General features: G+C 40.1%; 1 protein-coding gene across 4 annotated transcripts in view; it reads left to right on the forward strand.

Annotated features, from left to right (window-relative positions):
* The window catches only part of MRRF (mitochondrial ribosome recycling factor), a 64,960-nt gene that overhangs the window by 352 nt on the left and 39,337 nt on the right, over window positions 1-25,271 (forward strand). For 2 of the 4 annotated variants that reach the window (XM_030919613.1, XM_010355389.2), the window contains exons 2-4: window positions 4,361-4,572; window positions 18,413-18,568; window positions 23,500-23,618. In XM_030919613.1, the coding sequence (XP_030775473.1) occupies window positions 4,361-4,572; window positions 18,413-18,568; window positions 23,500-23,618 (487 nt within the window). Of the gene's footprint in view, window positions 1-9; window positions 316-4,360; window positions 4,573-18,412; window positions 18,569-23,499; window positions 23,619-25,271 lie in introns of those variants that run through there. The other 2 variants (XM_030919614.1, XM_030919615.1) reach the window with 2 other exon arrangements.

A 25,271-nucleotide genomic window follows, 5' to 3' on the forward strand; every position in this document is an offset into this window, starting at 1 on the left:
GGCCTCGAGGTGCGCGTGTGGTCTGGGTGCCAGAGACCCTTACTCAGGGACCTCTGGGGGACCTCAGGGGACCAGACTACCGTGCCCGATCCGTTGGAGTTCAGCTTGACCTTTAAGGCTGAGGGCGGGACCTGTAGCGTCGGAGCGAGTCTCATGGGGTCGGGGCGAGGTTCCTTTTACCAGCTAGGAATTTAGGGGATGCTGGAGGAACTTACTAAAGAGTAGCCTCACACTTGACGAGAACGTTTGAGGTTCAGAACAATCCCGTGGGAGATGTTATTACCTCCCATAATGAAGAAACGGAAGCTCAAATAGGTAATTTTACCAGGGTCACGCGGTCAGAAAGTGAGGGCGCTTAAATTCAGACCTAGGTCTCTCCGACTCTTAAGCCTGAACTTTTAACTACTATGTGCCACCCAGTGGCAAAGCAACTGTCATTTCAGTAGCCCTTCTCTATTTACATAACCCTGACAACTAGTATTGTTATTTACGTTTTACAGATGAGACGGAGGTCCTGAGAGTTTGACCGATTTAAGGTCACGTGTCTAGGAAGTGCTGGAACCAAGACTTCTTTCAGAGTTTTCTCTAAGTTTAGTGCCTTTTTTTGTTTCAAACCACACTATTGCCTATAATCCCAGCACTTTGAGAGGCTGAGGCGGGCAGATCACCTGAGGTTGGGAGTTCGAGACCAGCCTGGCCAACAAGGTGAAACCGCATCTCTACTTAAAAAATACAAAAGTTAACTGGGGTGTGGTGGCGGGTGCCTGTAGTCCCACCTACTCAGGAGGTTGAGGCAGGAGAATTACCTGAACCCGCAAGGCATAGGTTGCAGTGAGCAGAGATCGCCTCTCCAGCCTGGGCGACAGAGCGCGAGACTGTGTCTCAAAAAAAAAAAAAAAAAAAAAAATTAATAGTTGGGATGCTGTTATAATAGCTACAATTTATTGTGTACCTACTGGATGCCAGGCATTGTACTGTGTTTTGTTGCTGGTTTTTTTTTTGTTTGTTTGTTTTTTGTTTTCCGAGACGGAGTCTCGCTCTGTCACCCAGGCTGGAGTGCAGTGCCACGGTCTCGGCTCACTGCAAGCTCCACCTCCCGGGTTCACGCCATTCTCCTGCCTCAGCCTCCCAAGTAGTTGGGACTACAGGCGCCGGTCACCACGCCTGGCTAATTTTTTTTTTTTTTTGTATTTTTAGTAGAGACGGGGTTTCACTGTGTTAGCCAGGATGGTCTTGATCTCCTGACCTCGTGATCCGCGCACCTCAGCCTCCCAAAGTGCTGGGATTACAGGCGTGAGCCACCGCGCCTGGCTTGTTGCTGTTTTTAAGAGATTAGGTCTCACTATGTTGCCAAGGCTTGCCTTGGACTCCTGGTCTCAAGTGATCCTCCTTCCTTAGCATCCCAAATAACTCGGACTATGGGCACCCACCACTGTTCCCAGCCATGCTGAGTGTTTTATATGCATAGTATAGCAGTTAACAACATAGACTCTGGAGCTCGATTGCCTGAATTCAAATCTTAGGCAGATTTTTGCTTCTGTTTTCTTATCTGTAAAGTGGGAATAATCATAGTACTTACTTCAGGGTTATCATGAGGCTCAAATGAGTTAACGTGTGTAAGCCACTTAGAATAGTTTCTGTCACGTAGTCATCGTTATATAAATGTTAGGTATTGTTGTCATTATTGTTATCTTTTTAAAGCCTCATTAATATCACTATGATGATGATGATGTGGAAGCTGTAGCTCAGAGAGGCTAAATGACCTCCCCAAGGTCACACAGCTAGTAAGTGGAGGAATTGAGATTCCAGTTCCAGATTACGTCCAGAGCTCAGACACTTCCCCACATTGCTTCTATGTATAGCTTAATTTTGTTGGCTAATACATGGGATCTCAACAAATTTTTCTTCAACTTTAATTCTTTTATCTGTGCTGAACAGAATGTTAATTTGTACACCCTTAAGGTGAAGGACCTAAAGGACTGCCTTTATTGAACTTCCACTTTGAAATTTTCTGACTTCTGCGCAATTAAAATCTACGCCTTATGCGTTTCAGCAATGTGGTTTATTTATAGAGTTGTCTTCCGGTTCACGTGTACTGGGTCTGCTTTTGGGTGCTGCGTTTTCTGTCAAAGGTTGTTTATTTCTAACCCATTTTGATTTCCTGTTGCTTTGTGAGTTGGTATTATGACCTGCAACAGGAACACCAGGAAACCTATCTTAAATGGAGCAGCCAGATTGAGATCCTGTAGACTAAAATAAAAAACTACTCATTATTCTACAGCCATATTTGGTTGTAAGTATGAATTAGGCATTAGTTTTATTAGGGAAAAACCTAGATATAGAAACTTCACTCTGAGCCAAACCTCTGTGAACAGTTCTGCTAAAATAGAGCTTGGCTATTAGCTCCATGTCCTTGGACAGTGACTTACTCTCTCTCAACCTCAGTTTCAACGTCTGTAAAATGGGGATTATTATATGTTCTTTGTGGCATTATTGAGAGAATTAAATGAAATAATATGGTTAAAGCAAACAGTCCAAACTTGACCTCAATTAATAGTAGCTATTGATACTAATAAAGAAGAAAAATATTCCTTTTTTCATCAAATCTGTTTTTATAGACTTCATACACTGATCACTAACTTCTAGTATCCCTTACTATTAAAAATTCCATCAAGAGAAATTATTTGTCTTTGTGCTACTCATTTGCTTTAAAAATAATAGCCATCATTTATTAAGCTGCTATATTCCTGGCACTATGTTAGTTGTTTACATGTATTCATTATTTTATTTTAAGTTCAAAGTTATTTTTATCATTGATAAGGAAAGTGATGCTCAGAAGAGTAAATTGCCTAAAGTTGAAATTTACACCCAGGTCTGACTAATTGTAGGCTATTTTGTACATCATTAATAACATACAAGGTTTCTTTATTGTGTCTGACCCTGACATAATAGTTTTTGAGGCCGGGCATGGTGGCTCACGCCTGTAATCCTAGCACTTTGGGAGGCCAAGGCAGGTGGATTTCCTGAGCTCAGGAGTTCACGACCGGCCTGGGCAACATGGTGAAACCCTGTCTCTACTAAAAATACAAAAAAATTAGCTGGGCATGGTGGTGTGTGCCTGTAATCCCAGCTACTTGGGAGGCTGAGGCATGAGAATTGCTTGAACCCGGGAGGAAGGAGGTTGCTGTGAGCCAAGATTGCGCCACTGCACTCCATCCTTGGCAACAGAGTGAGACTCAGTCTCAAAAGATAATGAAGATAATATTTTTTGAAAAGTTTGAAAGAAAAGGTGATAGCTTTCAACAGGTATTATTTTGGGGGGCTTCTGCTGTTTACTAGGTACTGTGTCAAGGGCTTTACTTGCATAACCTCATTAATTATTCCCAACCCTAAGAAATAAGTACAATTATTCCCATTTTACAGTTGAAGACATCAACGAGCAGAAATATTCAGGAGTCAGTAATGGAGCTAGGATTGGCTTCCAGGTCTTCCTGACAGCAAAGCCCATGTTATTCATTCCATTATGTTGGATCAAAATTTTAGGATGGGTTTTTTAAAAAAACATAAGATGTGGGACTGTTACTCAAAGGAAGCAGCTTCCTGGTATTTGATACTAATTGTCCTTAATTTTTAGCTGAGCCATAGCAACATTACTGGCAAAAGCTATTGATATTTTGTCAGTTAGCTAGGGCTGTGTTCTATCCTGAGGTAGTTGTAGGCAATGGCATCTTTCCATGGTCAAAGACCTCAGATGTAGAATGCGTAACTTGTGTTAACATAGTAGAGAGTGGCATTTTCCAGAGCTCTAGTTCTATACCATGGAAGACCTCAAACCTCAATCATGCTTTAGACTCACATTAAAGGGCATCCTAATTGGTAATCAGTGCGTAAGGAACCAAAGAAAATTTTAATTAAATGCTGTCGTGTGAATTTTCCAGTCATTTTATGCCCGTTGAGATGGTTTTCTTATTTAAAGTCTTCTAGTGCTCTGCCTTCCCTCTTTAAACTTTATCAAGATTTTGTGCTTTTCTCATATAAGGGTTTAATTAGAATCATTGAAATTTTTGTCTGCTGCATATTTGCTTAATGGGCATTTTGGTGCAGTGGAAATAACTTGGGGTTTGGAGTCCAAAGTGGGGAAGTTTCTTAAATCTCTGTAAGCCTTAGTTTCTTCATTCTGTAAAATGAGGCAAATAATACTTTCTTCTAGGGCAGTTGGGAAAAGGATTAGAGATAATGTATTTAAATTGTCTAGTACTTAGCTCAGTTTATAGGAATTGCTTGATAATTGGTACGAATTATCTGAAGTTGCAATATGGTCTCTTTTACTTAGATCTGCTTTTTGTCTTATTCTTTTTAGTGGATGTTTCCAAGGATTGTCTTCAGTCATGGCCTTGGGATTAAAGTGCTTCCGCATGTTCCACCCTGCCTTTCGCAATTATCTTGCAGCCTCTATCAAACCCATTTCAGAAGTTACACTGAAGACAGTGCATGAAAGACAGCATGGCCACAGGCAGTACGTGGCCTATTCAGCTGTACCAGTCCGCCATTTCGCTACCAAGAAAGCCAAAGGTAGAGACATGTGATGTTCTCTCCTACTTCACCCCTTTCTTAAATTTGGCCCTTGAATTATAGCTAGCAGGTATCTCAGATGTACTGAATTTCTCCCCTTGCTAACATGAGGAAATGGGGCCTCAGCTATTTCATTTGATTAACTTAAAAGGTTACAGTGGCAGAGATGGTGTTACAACCCAGTGCCTGTTTTCTTATTACCATGCTGCCTCATTTGTTTTCTTGGTAGCTCAGAAAATGCCTAATTTCTTTCTTTTAGATTTAGAGTTAGAGGTATAAGTGCCAAGCAAGCCAGAATGCTTGTAGCAGGGATCAATATATTGTCTCCATATAGGAAGATACATGTTGGAAGTATAATTAAGACCAGAAGGTTGTTGGGTGAAGTGGGTATTAGAGTCATGGATTTAGATGGATGATCTTAATGGCTTGTGTCATCCAAGAATGAGACTTTGATGTACTGCAGGTCTCAGCTTAAATGCTACTTCCTCTGGGAAGCCTTCCCTGACCTCTAAGACTAGGTCAAGTCCCCTGTTAACTGCACTCGTGCATTCTGTTATTTTACCTTTGATGCACTTAAAACAGCAGTGATTAATTAATTAAATGTAAGACTGATTATCATTTATCTGCCTTCTATGCTGGACCTGATGAAGGTAGGTTCTATATTGTTCTTATTTAGCACCTAACAGGGCCTGGATATAGTATTTTTGACAAATTTTGTTGAATGAAAGAATGAGTGATAGAAAATTGTCAGTCACACCAGCAATTTGCAGTGGTGGATTAGGGAGTCCTCCCCCAAGAATGGCGCTAGATATATGCTGCTGAATATTTTCCCACTGACTTTTCTTTTCTAATTTCATGCAGATCTTCCCTTTTCTGTAATAGGAAAATTAACAAATTGCTGAAAGAATGGTAATGCTTAGAAGACTTATATTCTGTTAATAGTAATAACCTTTGATCTGTATGTTACATTATATTTTTTAAAGTTTCCATACATTTACTAATTTTATCCTTATAATTATCCATTGAAGAAGTAATTTTCCATTGAAGAAATCCTTATAATTATCTAGTTAATCCAGATCTCACCATTTTATAAACGAAGAAACTGAGATAATTAGTGAGAAATTTGCCCATGGTCCTATATAATTAATGGCAGAACCAGAAACTTTAGTTCTTGATGCCTACAGTATTACAGTCTTCTAGTACACTAGACAGTGACTACAGTGCATAAGCAGAATTTTTTCATATTTTGTAAGCTATTCAGTTTTGTCTTCTTTGCTTGCCTCTATAAAAGTTGGTTAAGCTGAGTGCTGTGGCTCACACCTGTAATCCCAGCTACTCAGGAGGCTGAGGCGAGGGAATTGCTTGAGGCCAGGAGTTTGAGATTAGTCTGGGCAACGTAATGAGACCTTGTCTCTTAAAAAAAAAAAAAAAGCTGGGCCTGGTGGCCTGTACCTGTAGTCCCAGCTACTCAGGAGGCTGCGGTGGAAGGATCACTTGAGGTGAGGAGTTAGAGGCTGCAGAAGTTGGTTGTTTGACTTTTTCTTTTAGATTTATTCGATTCTTTCTTTTATATTAGGGATGCTTATTCTTTGTCAATAATATGTGTTACAAGTACCTTCTTTGCTTTTTACTTTATGATGTTTTTGTTGAAATGGGTTTTAATGTCATATTTTTCAGTCCTTTATTAATTGTGTCGTCTTTAAGAAATACCCCTCTATTGCATGGTAATTTATTTCTGAATATAATGTGAGGTAATTTTTGAAGTTTCCTTTTCAAGTGGATAACAAGTTGTATCAAAATCATTTATTGATTAGCCTATTCTTTACTCCCAGATTTGTAATGTCCCCCCGTTGTGTGAGTTTCTTTATATATATGGTATTGTTTCTGAGCTCTTGATTTTATTGAACTGCTTATCTCTCCCTGCAGTAAATTTCATACTGCCTTACTGTCATAAAGTTCAATTTAGTGGTACAAATCTTTCCCCTTACCACACATATGCTTTTTCTTCTTGACTTTCTCCTCTTCTATATGAAATTTATGATCATAGTGTCAAGTTTTCTCCAGACAGATCTTGCACAAGATTAGGAGTGGTGGCCCACACCTATAATCCCAGCACTTTGGGAGGCCAAGGGGGTTGGATTACTTGAGCTCAGGAGTTCCGACCAGCCTGGGCAGCATGGGGAAACCCTGTCTCTACAAAAATTAGCCAGATGTGGTGGTGCATCTCTGTGGTCCCAGCTACTCAGGAGGCTGAAGTGGGAGCATTGCTTGAGCCCAGTAGGTCAAGGCTGCAGTGAGCCATGATCATGCTGCTGCCACTCCAGCTTGGGGTACAGAATGAGACCCTGTCTCAAAAAAAAAAAAAAAAAAAAAAAAAAATCTTGTGTAGTTCTTTAATCAGGTTTATTTCTGGGGGAATCCTATCTTTTTTTTTTTTGGTCACTTTTATATATGTTAGTGTTTTGAGTTATATATAAAGAAAAATGTGTACATAAATCATAAGTTTGTGCTTCAGTGAATTTTTGCAAAGTGAAAACAATCATGTAGTCATCACCCAAATCAATAAATAGATTGTCACTTGTATTTTGGAAACTTACCACATGTCCCTTTGAGTTGTTACTCTCCCACTATAAGGATGCATAACCCACTATATTGACTTTAACACCACAGATTAGTTTTGTCCTTTGTTAAGTCAGTATGGATTTTGTGTCTGACTTCTATTGGTAATAATCTATTTGTGACATATGTCTATGTTGTGCACATAATGGTGGTTTGTGCATTTTTATTTTTTTAATGATATTCTACTGAAAGTATATACCACAATTTAATATCCATTCCACAGTTGACAGACTTTTGGGTTGCTTCCAGTTTTGAGCTAAAAAAAAAATGCTAGTATAAGCATTCTTGTACATGTGTTGTGTTGCACATATGTCCCTTTCCATTCTTCTCCCCTCCTGTCCTATTGTCCTCCCTTCTCCTCTCCTCCCCCCACTTTCATTGGATTGGCTAGGAACTCTAGTATAATTTGAATAAATGTGACTGGTGATAATAGGCATCTTTGTTTTATTCCTGATTTTACAGGAAACACTTCTTATATGTTAATGTTAAGAATTATGTTTGTGGAGAAATCATATTACCTGACTTCAAATTATACCACAGACCTATAATAACCAAAGAAGCATGGTATGGGCATAAAAACAGATACGTAGACTGTGTTAGTCTGTTCTCATGCTGCTATGAAGAAATACCCGAGACTGAGTAATTTATAAAGGAAAAACGTTTAGGCCAGGCACGGTGGCTCATATCTGTAATCCCAGCACTTTGGTAGGTCAAGGTGGGTGGATCACTTGAGGTCAGGAGTTTGAGACCAGCCTGGCTAATGTGGCTGGCCATATACAAAAATACAAAAGTTAGCTGGGCATGGTGGCGCATGCCTGTCATCCCAGCTACTTGGGAGGCTGAGGCAGGAGAATTGCTTGAACCCAGGAGGCGGAGGTTGCATTGAGCTAAGATTGTGCCACTGCACTCCAGCCTGAGTGACAAAGCAAGACTCTGTCACAAAAAAAAGAAAAAAAAATTAAAAAATTAAAATAAAAAGGAAAGAAGTTTAATTGACTAGCAGTTCTGCATGACTGGGGAGGCCTCAGGAAACTTACAATCATGGCAGAAAGCACCTCTTCACAAGGGGGCAGGAGAGAGAATAAGTGCCCACTGAAGGGATTAGCCCCTTATAAAACCATCAGATCTCTTGAGAACTAACTCACTATCACAAAAACAGGATGGGGAAAACCGCCTTCATGATTCAGTTATCTCCACCTCCCCCATGAGAGGTGGGGAACTACAATTCAGGATGAGATTTGGGTGGGGACACAGCCAAACCATATCATTCCACCCCTGGCCCCTCCCAAATGTCATGTCCTCACAATTCAAAACACAATCATGCCCTTCCAACAGTCTCCCAAAGTCTTAACTCATTCCAGCATTAACTCAAAAGTTAAAGTCCATAGTCTCATATGAGACAAGGCAAATCCCTTCTACCTAACCTATAAAATCAAAAACAAGTTAGTTACATCCTAGAAACAATGGGGTATAGACATTGGCTAAATACAACCATTCCAAATGGGAGACGTTGGCCAAAACAAAGGGGCTACAGGCTCCATGCAAGTCTAAAATCCAGTAGGGCAGTCATTAAACCTTAAAGTTCCAAAATGATCTTCTTTGACTCCATGTCTCACATCCAGGTCATGCTGATGCAAGAGGTGGGCTCCCATGGCCTTGGGCAGCTCTGTCCCTGCGACTTTGTAGGCTATAGTGCCCCTCCTGGCTGCTTTCACAGGCTAGCAATGAGTGTCTACGGCTTTTCCTGGCACACAGTGCAAGATGTTGATAGACCTACCAAGTTCTGGGTTGGAGGATGGTGGCCCTCTACTCACAGCTCCACTAGGCAGTGCCCCAGTGGGGACTCTGTGTGGGAGCTCCAACTTCACATTTCCCTTCTGCACTGCCTTAGCAGCTGTTCTCCATGAGGGCTCTGCCCCTGCAGCAGACTTCTGCCTAGACATGCAGGTGTTTCCATACATCCTCTGAAATCTAGGCAGAGGTTCCCAAACTTTGATTCTTGTCTTTTGCGCACCCGCAGGACCAACACCACGTGGAAGCTGCCAAGGCTGGGGGGCTTGTACCCTCTGAAGCAATGTCCTGAACTGTACCTTGGCCCCTTTTAGCCATGGCTGGAGCAGCTGGCATGCAGTCCCAAGGCTGTATACAGCAGTGGGGGGGCCCTGTACCTGGCCCAAGAAACCATTTTTCCCTCCTAGGCCTCCAGGCCTGTGATCAAAGGGACTGGTAGAAGGTGTCTGACATAACATTTGCCCCATTGTCTTGGTGATTAACATTCAGCTCCTTGTTAAATTATGCAGATTTCTGCAGGTGGCTTGAATTTATCTATAAAAAATGGTTTTTTTTTCTTTTGCATTGTCAGGCTGCAATTTTTCCAACTTTTTTTTTTTTTGAGACAGAGTCTCGTTCTGTTGCCAAGCTGGAGTGCAGTGGCATGATCTCAGCTCACTGCAGCCTCCGACTTCCTGGTTCAAGTGATTCTCCTGCCCCAGCCTCCTGAATGGTTGGGATTACAGGCACGTGCCACCACGCCCAGCTAATTTTTGTATTTTTAGTCGAGATGGGATTTCACCATGTTGGTCAGTATGGTTTTGATCTGACCTCGTGATCCACCCACCTCGGCCTCCCAAAGTGCTGGGATTATAGGGGTAAGCCAGCATGCCTGGCCAAATTTTTCAAACTTTTATGCTCTCCTTCCTCTTGAATGCTTTGTCACTTAGAAATTTATTCTGCCAGATACCCCAAATCATCTCTCTCAAGTTCAAAGTTCCACAGATCTCTAGGACATGGGCAAAAACCCACCAGTCTCTTTGCTAAAGCACAAGAGTCACCTTTGCTCCAGTTCCCAACAAGTTCCTTATCTCCATCTGAGACTACCTCAGCCTGTACTTCATCGTTTATATCACTGTCAGCATTTTGATCAAAGCCATTCAACAAGTCTCTAGGAAGTTCCTAACTTTCCCACATCTTCCTGTCTTCTGAGCCCTCCAAGTCTCTAGGAAGTTCCAAGCTTTCCCACATTTTCCTGTCTTCTTCTGAGTCCTCTGAACTGTTCTAGCCTCTGCGTGTTACCCAGTTCCAAAGTTGCTTCCACATTTTCAGGTATCCTTACAGCAGCACACCACTCTTCGAGTAGTGTGTTAGTACTTACTGTATTAGTTTGTTCTCAAACACTGCTAATAAAAACGTACCTGAGACTGAGTAATTTAGAAAGGAAAGAAGTTTAATTGACTCACAGTTCTGCATGGCTGGGGAGGCCTCAGGAAACTTACAATCATGGTGGAAGGCACCTGTTCACATGGGGGCGAGAGAGAATGAGTGCCCAGCGAAGGGGGAAGCTGCTTATAAAACCATCAGATCTCTTGAGAACTCACTGTCACAAGAACAGGATGGGGGAAACCACCCCCATGATTCAATTATCTCTACCTGGTCCCTCCTACTACACGTGGAATTATGGAAACTACAATTCAAAATGAGATTTGGGTGAGGACACAGCCGAACCACATCAAAAACCAGTGGAACTGAATAGAGAACCCATAAACAAATTCATACACCTACAGTGAACTCTTTTTTTGACAAAGGTGCCAAGAACATACATTGGGGAAAGGACAATCTCTTTAATAAATGTTGCTGAGAAAACTGGATATCCATATGCAGAAGAATGAAACTTGATTTCTGTCTCTCGTCATATACAAAAATCAAAATGGATTAAAGACTTAAATCTAAGACCTCAAACTATCAAACTACTACAAGAAACCATTGGGGAAACTCTCCAGTACATTGTAATGGGCAAGGATTTCTTGAGTAGTACCCCACAAGCACACGCAACCAAAGCAAAAATGGACAAGTGAGATCACATCAAGTTAAAAAGCTTCTGCACAGCAAAGGAAAAAATCAACAAAGTGAAAAAACAACCCACAGAATGGGAGAGAATATTTACAAACTACTCATCTGATAAAGGATTAATAACCAGACTGTATATGTAAGGAGCTCAAACAGCTCTAGGAAAAAAATATCTAATAATCTGATTTAAAAATGGGCAAAATATTTGAATAGACATCTCTTGAAATAAGACATACAAATGGCAAACACACACATAAAAAGGTGCCTGGCATCATTGATCATCAGAGAAATGCAAATTACAACTATAATGAGATGTCATCTCACCCCAGTTAAAATGACTTTTATCCAAAAGTCAGTCAATAACAAATACTGGCGAGATGTGGAGAAAAGGAAACCCTTGTACACTGTTGTTGGAAATGTAAATTAGTACAACCACTGTGGAGAACAGTTTGGAGGTTCCTCAAAAAACTAAGAATAGAGCTACCATATGATCCAGCAATCTTACTGCTGGGTATATACCCAAAAGAAAGGAAATCAGTATATTGAAGAAATATCTGTATTCTCGTGTTTGTTGCAGCACTGTTCACAATAGCCAAGATTTGGAAGTAACCTAAGTTTCCATCAACAGATGACTGGATAAAGAAAATGTGGTACATATACACAATGGCATACTATGTAACCATAAAAAAGAATGAGATCCTGTCATTTGCAACAACATGGATGGAACTGGAGGTCATTCCGTTAAGTGAAATGAGGCACAGAAAGACAAACTTTACTTGTTCTCTAAGTGAGAGCTAAAAATCAAAACAATTCTGTGGATCTAAAAATCAAAACATTTGAACTCATGGAGATAGAGAGTAGAAGGACGGTTATCAGAGACTGGGAATGGTAGGGGAGCGGTGGGAAGGAGTTGGGGGTTGTTAATGGATACAAAAATTATATACAGTTAGAAAGTGAAGAAGACCTAGTAATTAATAGCACAACAGGGTGAATAAAATCAGTGATAATTTAATTGTACATTTAAAATTAACTAAAAGTGTATATTTGAATTGTCTGTTACACAAAGGATAAATGCCTGAGGGGATGTATATTCTGTTTTCTGTGATGTGATTATTATTGCATACATACATCAAAGTATCTCATGTAACCCATAAATATGTATACTATGTACCCACAAAAATTAAAAAATTTTTAAACAGAAAAAAATTATGTTTGGTTTGCTGTTGGTATTCTCTTTTAAGCAAATATCTTTTATCCCTATTTTGCTAGGAGTTTGTTTCATATGGATATTAAACTTTAATCGCATGTTCTTACTGCATTTACTGAGATAATCATTTTTTTTCTCTGTTAATCTATTAATGTGACTCAACATCAATAGGTTTTATGATGTTAAACCACTTTTGCATTCTTGGTACGAGCCCTACTTGTTCTTGATACATAATCTGTGTTATACATTGTTGGATTTGGCTTGCTAGTATTAATTTAGGATTTTTTAGACTATATTTGTATGTGACATTAGCCGTAATGTAACTTTCTAGTTTTCATGAGCATAGTTTTCTAGTATTATCCTTCTCTGGCTTTTGTATTAAGAATATCTGAGCCTCATAGTGTAAGTTGGAGAATGCATCTCTTTTTCCTAATGGGATGGTTTGTAAAAAACCAGGATTATCAGTTCCTTGTGTGTTTGATAGAACTTGCGTGTAAAGTAATATGGATCTAGTATTTGTGTGTGTGTAGGTAGACTTTAAATCATAGAATTGGTTTCTTTAATGATTATGAGACTGCTTAGATTTTTCTCATTAAGATTTATACTGTTTTTATAATCATGTCCATTTTTTCTTTCTTAATACTATTGATCTGTATCTACTTCTTAATTGTTCTTGACAGAAATTATAAACATTTTAAAAGAGTCTTTAATTTTTTGATCTCTTTTTTGTGATTTTATGATTTCTGTTCTTTGTTATTTACTTTCTCCTGTGTACTTGTTCTCTTTCCATCCTCTGAGTTGGACAATTAGTTCATTAATTTTTGGCCTTTCTCGTTTTCTTTTTTTCTTTGAAAAATTCTATTATAAACACGATGCTTTGATATACATACAGTGATATGGTTACTTACATGCAAGTTAACATACCCATTTTCTTACGTAGTTACCCCCTTTTTTCTTTGCAAAAGCACATAAAATCTGTCTTAGCAAAAACTCCAGAGTATAATACAATATTTCTAACTATAGTCCTCATACTGTACATTAGATCTCCAGACTTGTTCATCCTACATATCTACTACTTTGTATACTTTGACTTACTATCTCTCCATTTCCTCACCACCACCACCACCCCACCCTGCCGATCCCTGGTAAGTATTATTTTATTCTCTGTGTGTATTCAGCTTTTTTGTAGATTCCACCTGCGGTTAGGCATGGTCACTCATGCTCATAATTCCAGCACTTTGGGAGGCTGAGGCGGGCGGGTCACTTGAGCCCAGGAGTTCGAGACCAGTCTGGGCAATGTGGTGAAACCTCTTCTCTACAAAAAAAAAAACAAAAATTAGCCAGGCATGGTGGCATGTGCCTGTAGTCCCAGCTATTCAGGATGCTGAGGTGAGAGAATCCCTGAGCCCAGGGAGGTTGAGGCCTGTAGTGAGCTGAGATCCCACTACTGCACTCCAGTCTGGGTGAGGCCCTGTCGGAAAAAGAAACAAGCAAACCCCTACCCCGAGATTCCGCATACAAGTATAATCATGCAGTATTTTTCTGTGTGTGGCTTATTTTGCTTAGTGTAATGTCCTCCGGGTCCATCCATGGTAAATGGCAAGGTCTCCTTTTTTAAGGTTGAATAATATACCACTAGAAGAAGTTTCTGTCTAAATACAACTTTAAATGCTTCCTATGAAGTTATTTACTTATTTATTTTAGAGACAAGGTCTTGCTTTGTTACCTAGGCTGGAGTGCAGTGGCACAATCATAGCTCACTGTAACCTTGAGCTCCTGGGCTCAAGTGATCCTCTCACCTTGGCCTTCCAGAGTGCTGGGATCACAGGTGTCAGCCATCGTGCCTGACTTGAGTTTTTGATATTCAGTATTTTTATTATGGTCATTTCTCAATATTTAAACATTTCCATTATGCATTTCTCTATAGTCCATGAGTGTTTATTAAGAAGTGTTTAAAGTTGTTCAAATAAATGGTTATTTTGGGGTTAGCTTAATTCTACTCTGTTGAGAGAACATATTCTCTATGATATAGATTATTTTATCTTTGTTGAGATTTGATTTGTGTGTAAAACATGGTTGTTTCAGTAGAAGGTCCAAGTGTGCTTGAGAATACTGTATATTCTCTTATTGTTGGGTGTATTGTATTAGATCAAATTGACTAATTTTGTTGATCAACTTTTCTGTTTTTTTATTTGCTCAATTATCAGTTATCAAGGAAGGTATATTGAACTCTCCTAGTATGCTTGTAGATTGATCATTTTCTCCTTTTTTGTTGTTTTTTATTTTGAGACAGGGTCTTGCCCAGGCTGGAGTACAGTGGTGTAATCACAGCCCACTGCAACCTCAATCTTCTGGGCTCAACTGATTCTCCCACCTCAGCCTCCCAAGTAGCTGGGACTACAGGCACACACTGCCACGTGTGGGTAATTTTTGTATTTTTTGTAAGGACTGGATTTTGCAGTGTTTCCCAGCCTGGTCTTGAACTGCTGGAATCAAGCAATCTGCCCACCTCAGCCCCACAAAGTGCTGGGATTACAAGTGTAAGCCACTGCACCCAGCCAGTTTCTTCTTTTAATTCTATTAATTTTGAGGCTATCTAATTGATATATTTAATCTTAGATATGTTATATATCTTTTGGGTGAATTTTTTCTGTTATCATTTGAAGTTGTCCTCATGATTTCCAATAGTGAATTTTGTCTTAAAATCTTTTTTGTTTGATGATAAGGTGGCTACACCAGCCTTCTTTTGCTTAATGTTTGCCAGGCTTTGAATTTTTCCATCCCTATCTATCAAACTTTCTGTGATCTTGTATAATTTTTTAAAACTGTCGTGTTATATTCAACTAGATTTTAAAAAATCTTACTGATCTCTCACTTTTAACTGGTCATTTTGATCCATTTATATTTATTGTAGTCACTGCATATTTGTGTTATTTTATTTTGTACTTACTTTTTTTTTGAGACAGTCTCACTCTGTCGCCCAGGCTGGAATGCAGTGGTGCAGTCTCGGCCCACCGCAACCTCTGCCTCTCAGTTTCAGGTGGTGCTTGTGCCTCAGCCTCCCAGGTAGCTGGGACTACAGGCATGCGCCACCATGCCCAGCTAATTTTTTGTATTTTTAGTAGAGATGGTGTTTCACCTTGTTAGCTAGGCTGATCTCGAACTCCTGGCCTCAGATGATCCTCCCGCCTTGGCCTCCCAAAGTGCTAGGATTACAGGCATGAGCCACCATGCCCGGCCTTATTTTGTACTTTCCTTATATCATGTGTTTTCCTTTTTTTAAAATGCATATTTAAACAATTTTTTATTGATACATATTTGTATATATTTATGGGGTATATGTGATATTTTGTTACATGCATAAATGATTAAGTTAGCGTATATGGGGTATCCAGCATCTCAGGCTTTTATCATTTTTATGTGTTAGGAACATTTAAAGTTCTTTTAGCTATTTTGAAATACACCTTTTTTCCCTTTTTTCTTCTTCTTTTCCTACTAGATTAAATTTCTTTATCCCTCTCTCTCTCTCTTTTAAATTCTGCTGATTTGGAAGATATACTTTTAATTTCTTATTGTTTTGATGATTACCCTTAACTGATTTCTTTAACCTTTTTATGGAAATAAAAAAGCACTGTAGGAAAGTGCAGCTATCATAAATTTCACAAGCTGAAATCACTTATGTATCAGCATCCAGATCAAAAAACAGAATATTCCTAGTATGTCAAAAGTCCTCTTTGTGCTTCTTTCTAGTAAGTACTGCCCTCGACCCTTTGCAGATAACAGTTATTCTGACTTCTAGTAGCATGAATTAGTTTTCTCTGTTTTTTTACTGTTCAGTTTATATTTTCATATCTGGCCTTTGTACTGTACAGTTTTGTATTCTTGTGTCTGGCCTCTGTGTTCAACATCAGGTTTGTGAGACTCATTTAAATTTTTGTGTGTAGTTCATTCTTTCTCATGGTTGCATAGTATTTCATTCATAAATATTACTATTCATTCCAATATTGACAGACATATATTTAAATTTTTAATGTACATATTTGGTTCTAAAAGTTTAAAGTTGGCTGGGCGCGGTGGCTCACACCTATAATCACAGGACTTTGGGAGGCCGAGGAGGGCGGATCACGAGGTCAGGAGATCGAGACTATCCTGGCTAACACAGTGAAACCCCTTCTCTACTAAAAAATTAGCCGGGTGTGGTGGCCATCGCGTGTAGTCCCACCTACTCCGGAAGCTGACGGGGGTGGGGGGGGGTTTGGGGGGGAATGGCGTGAACCCAGGAGGCGGAGCTTGCGGTGAGCCGAGATTGCGCCATTGCGCTCCAGCCTGGGGGACAGAGCCCGACTCTGTCTCAAAAAAAAAAAAAAAAAAAAAGAACTTTAAAGTTGAAGATATTATTTCCATTGTTTCTGGCTTCTGTTGTTGCTCCTGGAAAGTATTCTAAATTTTAATCCTTCATGGATAATTTGTCTTTTCTCTTGGGCTTTTATAAAGATCTCGTTTGTCCTTTGTTTTCTACAGTCACAACATGTCTGGGTGTGAATTTACTTTTATTGTCGTATTTGAAACTTGTGTTTCTCAATCCGAAGATCCACATCTTTTTTTTTTTTTTTTTTTTTTTTTTTTAATCTGCCGCCCAGGCCGAAGTACACTGGTGCGATCTCGGCACACTGCAACCTCCACCTCCCGAGTTCAAGCGATTCTTCTGCCTCAGCCTCCTGAGTAGCTGGGATTACAGGCACATGCTACCACGCCTGGCTAATTTTTGTATTTTTAGTAAAGATGGGGTTTCACCATGTTGGTCAGGCTTGTCTTGAGCTCCTGACCTCGTGATCCGCCCGCCTCGGCCCCGCAAAGTGCTGGGATTATAGGCGTGAGCCACCATGCCAAGCCCCACATCTTCTGTCAGTTCTGAAAAAAAAAAAAAAAAAAACCTAAGCCATTGGTTTCAAATCATAATGGTAACGTGGGCAAATAAATGTTTTAAAAAATCACTCTGTTGCTTACCAGTTGTTTACTTTGGGCAAAACATTCAAATGACTTGTGCCTCTGATTTCTCATCTGTGCAATGAGGGCAATACTAATCTCTATTCTTCCTACCTCAGAGAGCAATCTTGGATAGCAAGGAGGAGAATGTACTTGAAATTGCATTGCAAGTTATAATATGCTACACAAATAGTGCAGGATTGAGCTCACTGTAGATGTTCAACAGAATTTATTGAATGAATCTCAATAAATGTTTGTTGAATGTTTAATGAATAAACTGTAAATATTATTTAAAATTTTATTTTTCTCCTTCCCCATCCCCTATAAAAGAAATGCGAGAATATTTGCATCACTCACAGAAATCATCTATGTATACACATAAAATGTATATGAAAAATCACTAGGATGATTTAGACATAAAATGAAATTATGTTCAGCTCCCAATGCTGTTGATTTTCTAAAATATAAGCCATTGTCTCTACCATTGGTAGTGTTTAATGTCTGTAAACTACTGTTGTTCCTTCTGTCTGTACTCTGTACCAGCCATCAGCTATGTGCGTATCCTTGTCTTAGTGTTCATTTTTTAATGAATTAATGTATTTCCTGTCTCTCTAATTAGATTTTGTGGAGATGGGCTAGTAGAAAGTTCATGGGTTTAAAATTAGGCAGATCTGGAACCAGATCTTGACTTTTCCATTTCCTGACCTGTGACATTAGGCAAGTAGCTTTGCTTTTCTCATCTTCTGTTTACTTTTCTGAAAAGTAAGGGATTAATTTAGTTATGGATTCCCTGCCATGTGAATAGTGTTCTTTTAGGTGTTTGAATGACTTAATTTGTATCCTTGTAGCAACCTTGCAATATAGATGTTGTTATTCTTTTATAGGTAGGGAACTTGATACTCAGAAAGGTAACTTGCCCAAGGTCATAAAGCTAGTATGCATTATAACCAGACTTTTAACCTGGGATGTCTGATTATAAAGTCTGTCTCCTCACTAGTATCTGAGAAGGTGTTTAGCACAGCTGACACTCAGTTAATATAGGCTCTTTTTTAGTGGAGTGATAATGTTTTATAATTTTCTAACACTTGACATTTTTCCCTGTACATAGTAGGCACTTCTTCACCAATTGCTTATTGGCTCTGTTTATGCTGCTGCTGTTTTATTCACTGAATGTTCACTTTTTAGCCAAAGGGAAAGGACACTCCCAAACCAGAGTGAATATTAATGCTGCCTTGGTTGAGGATATAATCAACTTGGAAGAGGTGAATGAAGAAATGAAGTCTGTGATAGAAGCACTCAAGGATAATTTCAATAAGACTCTCAATATAAGGACCTCACCAGGTTAGTGACTGAACCAGTGTTCTGGGGAGGGATGTAATGGAAAGGACATGGGTTTGGCAGAGTTGAGTTTTAGTTCCAGCTTTACCACTTACTAACTGGTGGCCATGGGCAGTTACTTTAGTTTCCTGGTCCTCTGTTTTCTTGTTTGATTCTTAACTTACAGCTTTGGGGTGAGAGTTAAAATAAATGAGGTAACATATATTATGGTTCTAGCATAGTGCCTGGCGCATAGTTAACACTACGTTTATTTATCCATGCAGCAAATTTTTGTCTACTGTGGAACTAGGCATTGTGCTAGTGCATAGTAGTGAACAAAAATAGGTATTGTCTTTGCTATCATGGAATTATACTCTCAAAAAAATGAGATTTTTATTATGAATGTACTATAAACACATCTAGGTAGTATCATAGTAACTGACATCTTTGGTCTGATTTTTCCAATTTGTCCGGTTTGGCAGTTCTTATCCCTTACTGGGAACCAAATGGATACAGACCTGCCCATGTGAGGCATTTCTGTACCCCTGAGCTTGACCAGGAATATTCCGTTTGGGTTAATAACTTCCTGAAAGGGGCTTTTCTAAGTGGGAAATGTCAGAACTGTCTAGGCGAACTGTTTGCAGATGTGATGGAGAAGTGAGTTGTCAGCTGATGGTTCAAGCAGGCAGGAAAAATCTAATTGCTGTTAAATTAGCCTTTTGCAAATTGTCATCATCCTAAAGTCAAACCTGGGACCCCCCTCTGAAGGTACCTGTGGGAGCTTGGGCTGCTTTTACTCATGTCTTGATTAGGGTAGTTCATAAGAAAACTAGAAATAGTTCGCTCTTAAGAAAACCAAGTGAAAAATACAGCTCCACTTATAAACACTATCAGAAACATACCGAGTTCAGAGATGAGATCCAGTGTGAAACTAGAAGAGCATTCCCGTCATTTGTCAACCTTTGGGCTGGGGCATTTCTGCCTTTGCTGACAGTAGAGCGTGCCATTCAATCTCTCTCAACTGTTTATTTTAAACTTGCTTATTATTTTAGGTATGAAACTGATAAAGTGCTCTGTCTCCCCTGTGCTTTCTGGCCTGTTAACATTCTGCAGCCGAAACCAGAGAGCGGTTTGAGAGGAGCTCAGGGAGAAATGTGATACTTAAAATTAGCCAGCAAGCTCCACTCTTGTTGAACTTAAAAAGATGATGGGCCTGGAAAGAGGTTGGGAGTGTAATTTGTTAAATGTTAACCTCTGAGAAAATGAGGGGCAGGAATGAGGCTGAGGGAGATTCTCGCTTGGGACAGATTGAGGGAAAAGGATTTGATGCACTGTGTTGATATGGATTTAGGAATGGTAACCACTACAATTGCATTCTGAAAAGTCTGTGTGGGGACTTCTGTGGCAAAGGATCTTATGGCAAATCAGGAAGACTGAATTAAGATCCATTTCAAAAGGCCTCCTGTTGGTATTTCCTCTTCCCTTTCTCTTCAGGATTATGTTTGTATAATGTTCTATATAGAACTTGGGGCCATGAAGAGACTGGATGAAACAGACTAAATTTAGCTAGTCTCTTTTGCCAGATTCTTCCATTTTATCTTTCATTACCGTTTGAACCAACAGGTACCCCCCTACATTTTCCTCTTTCTCACAGCAATTTCTGTCTCCCAGATAACTGACACCTTTTAACAGTTGTCTAGATACAGGTTTATTTGTTTATTCATTGTTGTCCTCTTCCCTTTCATCCATCCATGCATGCATTCATTTATCATCAAAGCATTATTGAACATGTTTTCTGTGCTGATTAATATGTGCTGTTGATACAGAGAGAAAATATATTGTCCTCACCTTCCAGGAGCCTAGAACCTGATGTGAAGGGTCAAACAAGTAAACCAATATGTATAAAACCATACAGCAAAGCTGAGTGGTGAAGACCAAATGACTTTGGAGTTGGTCAGACCTGGGTTTGAATTCAGGCTCCATTAAGAGCTGTTGTGATCTTGGGCAAGTTACTCTGTATGCCTCAGTTTTCTTGTCTGTAAGATAGAAATAATAACTGTCTCGGCCGGGCGCGGTGGCTCAAGCCTGTAATCCCAGCACTTTGGGAGGCCGAGACGGGTGGATCACGAGGTCAGGAGATCGAGACCATCCTGGCTAACACCGTGAAACCCTGTCTCTACTAAAAAATACAAAAAACTAGCCGGACGACGTGGCGGGCGCCTGTAGTCCCAGCTACTCGGGAGGCTGAGGCAGGAGAATGGCGTAAACTCCGGAGGCGGAGCTTGCAGTGAGCTGAGATCCGGCCACTGCACTCCAGCCTGGGCGATAGAGCGAGACTCCGTCTCAAAAAAAAAAAAAAAAAAAAAAAAATAACTGTCTCATAGAGTTAATATGATATTGACAGCAAATACATTATAGAAAGCATTTATCATGATGTCTTGCTCATAGGAAGTTTTCAGTAAATATAGAGAATTGTCATTATTATGGAAATGTGCTCGGATGCTGGGGGCTTATAAAAGGGGTTTGTAATCCAGCCTAGGAGGTGAGACAAGATTGCCGAGATTAAATGCCACTGTATCTGACTGTTAAGGAATGAGCAGGATTTATCTGAACAGAGAAGAGTGTTCGCAGTAGAAGGAAAAATATATGCAAGGGTCCTGAAGCAATTCAGAACAGAGTTTAATTAGAGAATATTAGAGTATATTAGAGAAATTAAAACACAGAATGTCAAGAAGTAATAATAGCATTTACTGGGACACAGTTTAAGTGCTTTTCCTATGTTCTGTCATTTAATCTTCATAAAAACCCTATGAAATATAAGTACGGTTTTTTTTTTTTTGAATCAGAGTCTCGTACTGTCTCCCGGGCTGGAGTGCAATGGCGTGATCTCTGCTCACTACAACCTTCTTCTCCCGGGTTCAAGTGATTCTCCTGCCTCATTCTCCCAACTAGCTGGGATTACAGGCGCCTGCCACCATGCCCAGCTAATTTTTTGTATTTTTAGTAGAGATGGGGTTTCACTGTGTTGGCCAGGCTGGTCTCAAACTCCTGACCTTGTGATCCGCCCACCTCTGCCTCCCAAAGTGCTGGGATTACAGGCGTTAGCCACTGTGCCCAGCGAGATATAAGTACAATTTTTATGTCCCATTTAGAAATCAGGAAACAGAGGCCAAGAAGGCTGAAGGGATCTACCCACGGTCACACAATCAGAAAGTGGCAGAGTTGGTATTTGAACTCAGGTCATTGGTCTTCAGAGTAACAAAGACTTTTACCATTATACCTCCTGGACTTTTCCACGTTGAAGCCACTGGTGTCAGCAACCTTTTGTCTCGTGATGACATTGAATCTGGTTGAGTATCTCAAATCAGATCTTTGGGCCATAGTATGGTACTGCATTATTCTAACAACATATTGCCAGGACAACTCCAATTTGTTTATAAGACTCCTTTTCCCCCCTTTTCTCTTTGTGTCTCAGAATGAGCCATCCTTGAGTGGTTCCTACTGTGAATGGTAAGGTTTTTCTTCTAGTTCTCATTTGCATAGGAAATAAGGGAGTTTGAATAATGCCTCTTTTCCATCTGTAACTGTAGCTTTATTGCTTGCCTTCTTGCCATTTTTGAAAATTTTTCCCAGGGTTTTCCAGAATTTAGATGCAGATAAAGATTATATCCAGGATAACAGGAAAATGTTAATAGTTATGTTGTTGTTGTTGTTTTGTTTAATGGGCTAGTTTCTAAAGGGGATCTAAGTACCACAGTGAAGGGTCATATAAGCAAATGGTTCCAAATCTGGCTGTGTTAGAATCATGTGGTGAACCTAAAAAAAAAATTACAGGCTTCCCCAAATCAGAGGCTCTGAAGCCTCTACAGAATCAGGATCTCTTTGGGGTGGGGCCCAGGAATCTCATTTTCAAAGCTCCCTGGTGATTCTGATGCACACCCAGATTTGAGTTCCATTTGTAAGGGAAAGAGCCTTGTTGAAATCAGAATGAAGCACACCTGAGTTTGGGTCTTGGCGTTTGTTTTTCCTTTTGTTACCCCTGTGATCTTGGCTTGTTTATTCTTCCCAAGTCTTATTTTCTCATCTGTAAAGTGGGAGTAATAATGCAGTGTTACAGGGTCGTTGTAAGGACTAAAAGGGATAATAAGAGGTACCAACTTTAATGCATATTTTTTGGTGTTTATTGTATACTCCATTGTTTATATTTAGTTAGACTTTTTTAGCTGCAGTCCTCACTCACATCCTCTAAGGTAGTTATTTTTTGACTTAGTTGGAAACCAAGGCACAGAGAAGATAAGTAAGTCACCCAAGGTTTCATAGCAAGTAAATGGCAGAGTTGCTTGTGAGGGTGATCAGCTGTTTCCAGTTTTAGTTCAAAAAGCCCTGTCACAGAAAATTCTTCAGCTCCAGGCAAACCAGGATGGTTGGCCACCCTAGTTGCTGGTGAGGAATTCCAACCTAGTTCTGTCAACATTTCAAGCTTTTTCTATCACAGAATACTGCTGTTCCTGTAAAGCCCCTTGTACACTCTTGTCACAATGGTAAGAATCCCTAAATGTTTGTTGAATCTGAATTATTATTATTATTTTGAGACAAGATCTCACTCTGTTGCCCACGGTGGAGTGCCGTAGCCAGTACAGCTCACTGTAACCTCTACCTCTTGGGTTCAAGCAGTCCTCCCACCTCAGCCTCATTGCTGAGTAGCTCGTCTTCCAGGCACACGCCACCATGCCTGCTAATTAAAAAAATATTTTTGTAGAGATGTGGTCTTGCTGTTTTGCTCAGGTTGGTCTCAAACTACTGCCCTCAAGCATTCCTCCCACTTCACCCTCCCAAAGCTCTGGGATAATAGGCATGAGCCACTGCATCCAGCCTGAATCTGAATTAGATAGGGACTTAGATTTGGGGCTACTAAGGTTCTTTGGAATTCTAAAACTGTATAATTTTTCTTCTAGGATCCCTTGACAAGATTGCTGTGGTAACTGCTGATGGGAAACTTGCTTTAAACCAGATTAGCCAGATCTCTATGAAGTCGCCACAGCTGATTTTGGTGAATATGGCCAGCTTCCCAGAGGTAAGGTGGACTTGCTAAAATCTCTCTCCATGGTCTCTTTCGGAATGGAGGAGACTGGGTCATATCAGGAGGAAGTGTTCCTTCAGCTTAGGATGAAACAAGAGAGAAGACATGATAAAGAGAACTTAAGGATAAGGCAAAGCTCTTTTCCCGTTGCCAGATTCCTTTTCTGTTAAACATAAATGCTACAGAGGCTAGGTAAGTTGTTTGAATACCCAAACGGGTCCCATCTAAGAAAAACAATACTGGAGATGCAGTGATTGATGTTTGGCCAGTGTGGAAAGGTTCTGGTGACCTGGAGAGCCTGTGCCTTGTCTGAGTGGAATGCCTCTGCCCAGCTCCTGCTGATCATTGCCGGGCAGAATGTAGTCCTGGTAATCAGTGTTACCTGATACTACGATTTTTAGTTCTAGAAGAAGCTGGTAACACACATTTTTATGTCACATCTTTATTCTTTAAATATTGATGACTAATTCCATTTTTTTTTTTTTTAAGACTATGAGGCAAATAAAACCATATTTTAATGGTCCAAATGTGGCCCGAGGGCCACCAATTTGTGACCTCTGCATTAGTATTTGGAGTAGACCCTCCAGGAAGTCCTTTTATACTAAACTGACCATTGCAGAATATTGCATGGAACACAGTGCTTCCATAATTGGAAGGTGGGTTGTATTAGGTCATTGCATTGTTGAGGCTTTCTGATTTTAAGTATAGTTGAGGAAGGTAATTGGCCTTTTTGTTATTGGTCCACTAGGAACTGGCCTGGATTAGGAGTCCTAGAGTACCTGGAATTGGGTGCCATCTCTACCACCAACTGGCTGTTTGACCTTGGGCAAGTTGCTTCACTCTCTGGGCCTCCATTTCCTCATCTGCTAATATGAGGTGAAGGAATCCTCCTGTTCTTGTTGTCTGTTTCAGTAGTTGTATTCCAAAGTCATAGACCAACGTTGGACCTGTTGGATTTGACAAACTAGGCTAGAGATAGGAGAAAGGGAACGCCCTTACTGTGAACACACAGTTTCAAATCAAAGGGCTCTGATAGCTGATGGGCCAGGCACACCTGTGAGGGTGCTGTTACCACTCCCCTACTCTGTTCTCCATACTACAACCAGAATGAGTTTTTGAAAAATATATATTGTGCCAGGCATGGTGGCTCACGCCTGTAATCCCAGCACTTTGGGAGGCTAAGGTTAGAGGATCACTTGAAGCCAGGAGTTCAAGACCAGCCTGGGCAACATAGTAAAAGCCTGGCTCCACAAAAATTTCAGAAATAAAAAAATTAGTGAGGTGGGTTGGCCTGTAGTCCTAGTTACGCAGGAGGCTGCAGTGGGGGGATCACTTGAGTCCAGGAGTTTGAGGCTGCAGTGAGCTATGATCATGCCACTGCACTGCAGCCTGGGTGACAGAGCAAGATCTTGTATATTAAATAAATAAGTAAAAATATATATATATAAAAGATTTTCTCATTTGTCATTCCCATGCTTTGCATTTATTGGTGGCTCCCAGCAATCTTTAAGAAAAAGTCCAGAATCCTCACTGTGGTCTAGATGGCTTTGCTTGATCTGGCCTCTGTCTTTTCAGTTTTGCCAGTCTTGTGCCACTGTCACCCTTGTGCAATGCTTTAGCCACACTGGTCTTTCAGTTCCTCAAACA

The sequence above is a fragment of the Rhinopithecus roxellana genome, chromosome 16, assembly GCF_007565055.1.
Source record: "Rhinopithecus roxellana isolate Shanxi Qingling chromosome 16, ASM756505v1, whole genome shotgun sequence".
Lineage (NCBI taxonomy): Eukaryota > Metazoa > Chordata > Mammalia > Primates > Cercopithecidae > Rhinopithecus > Rhinopithecus roxellana.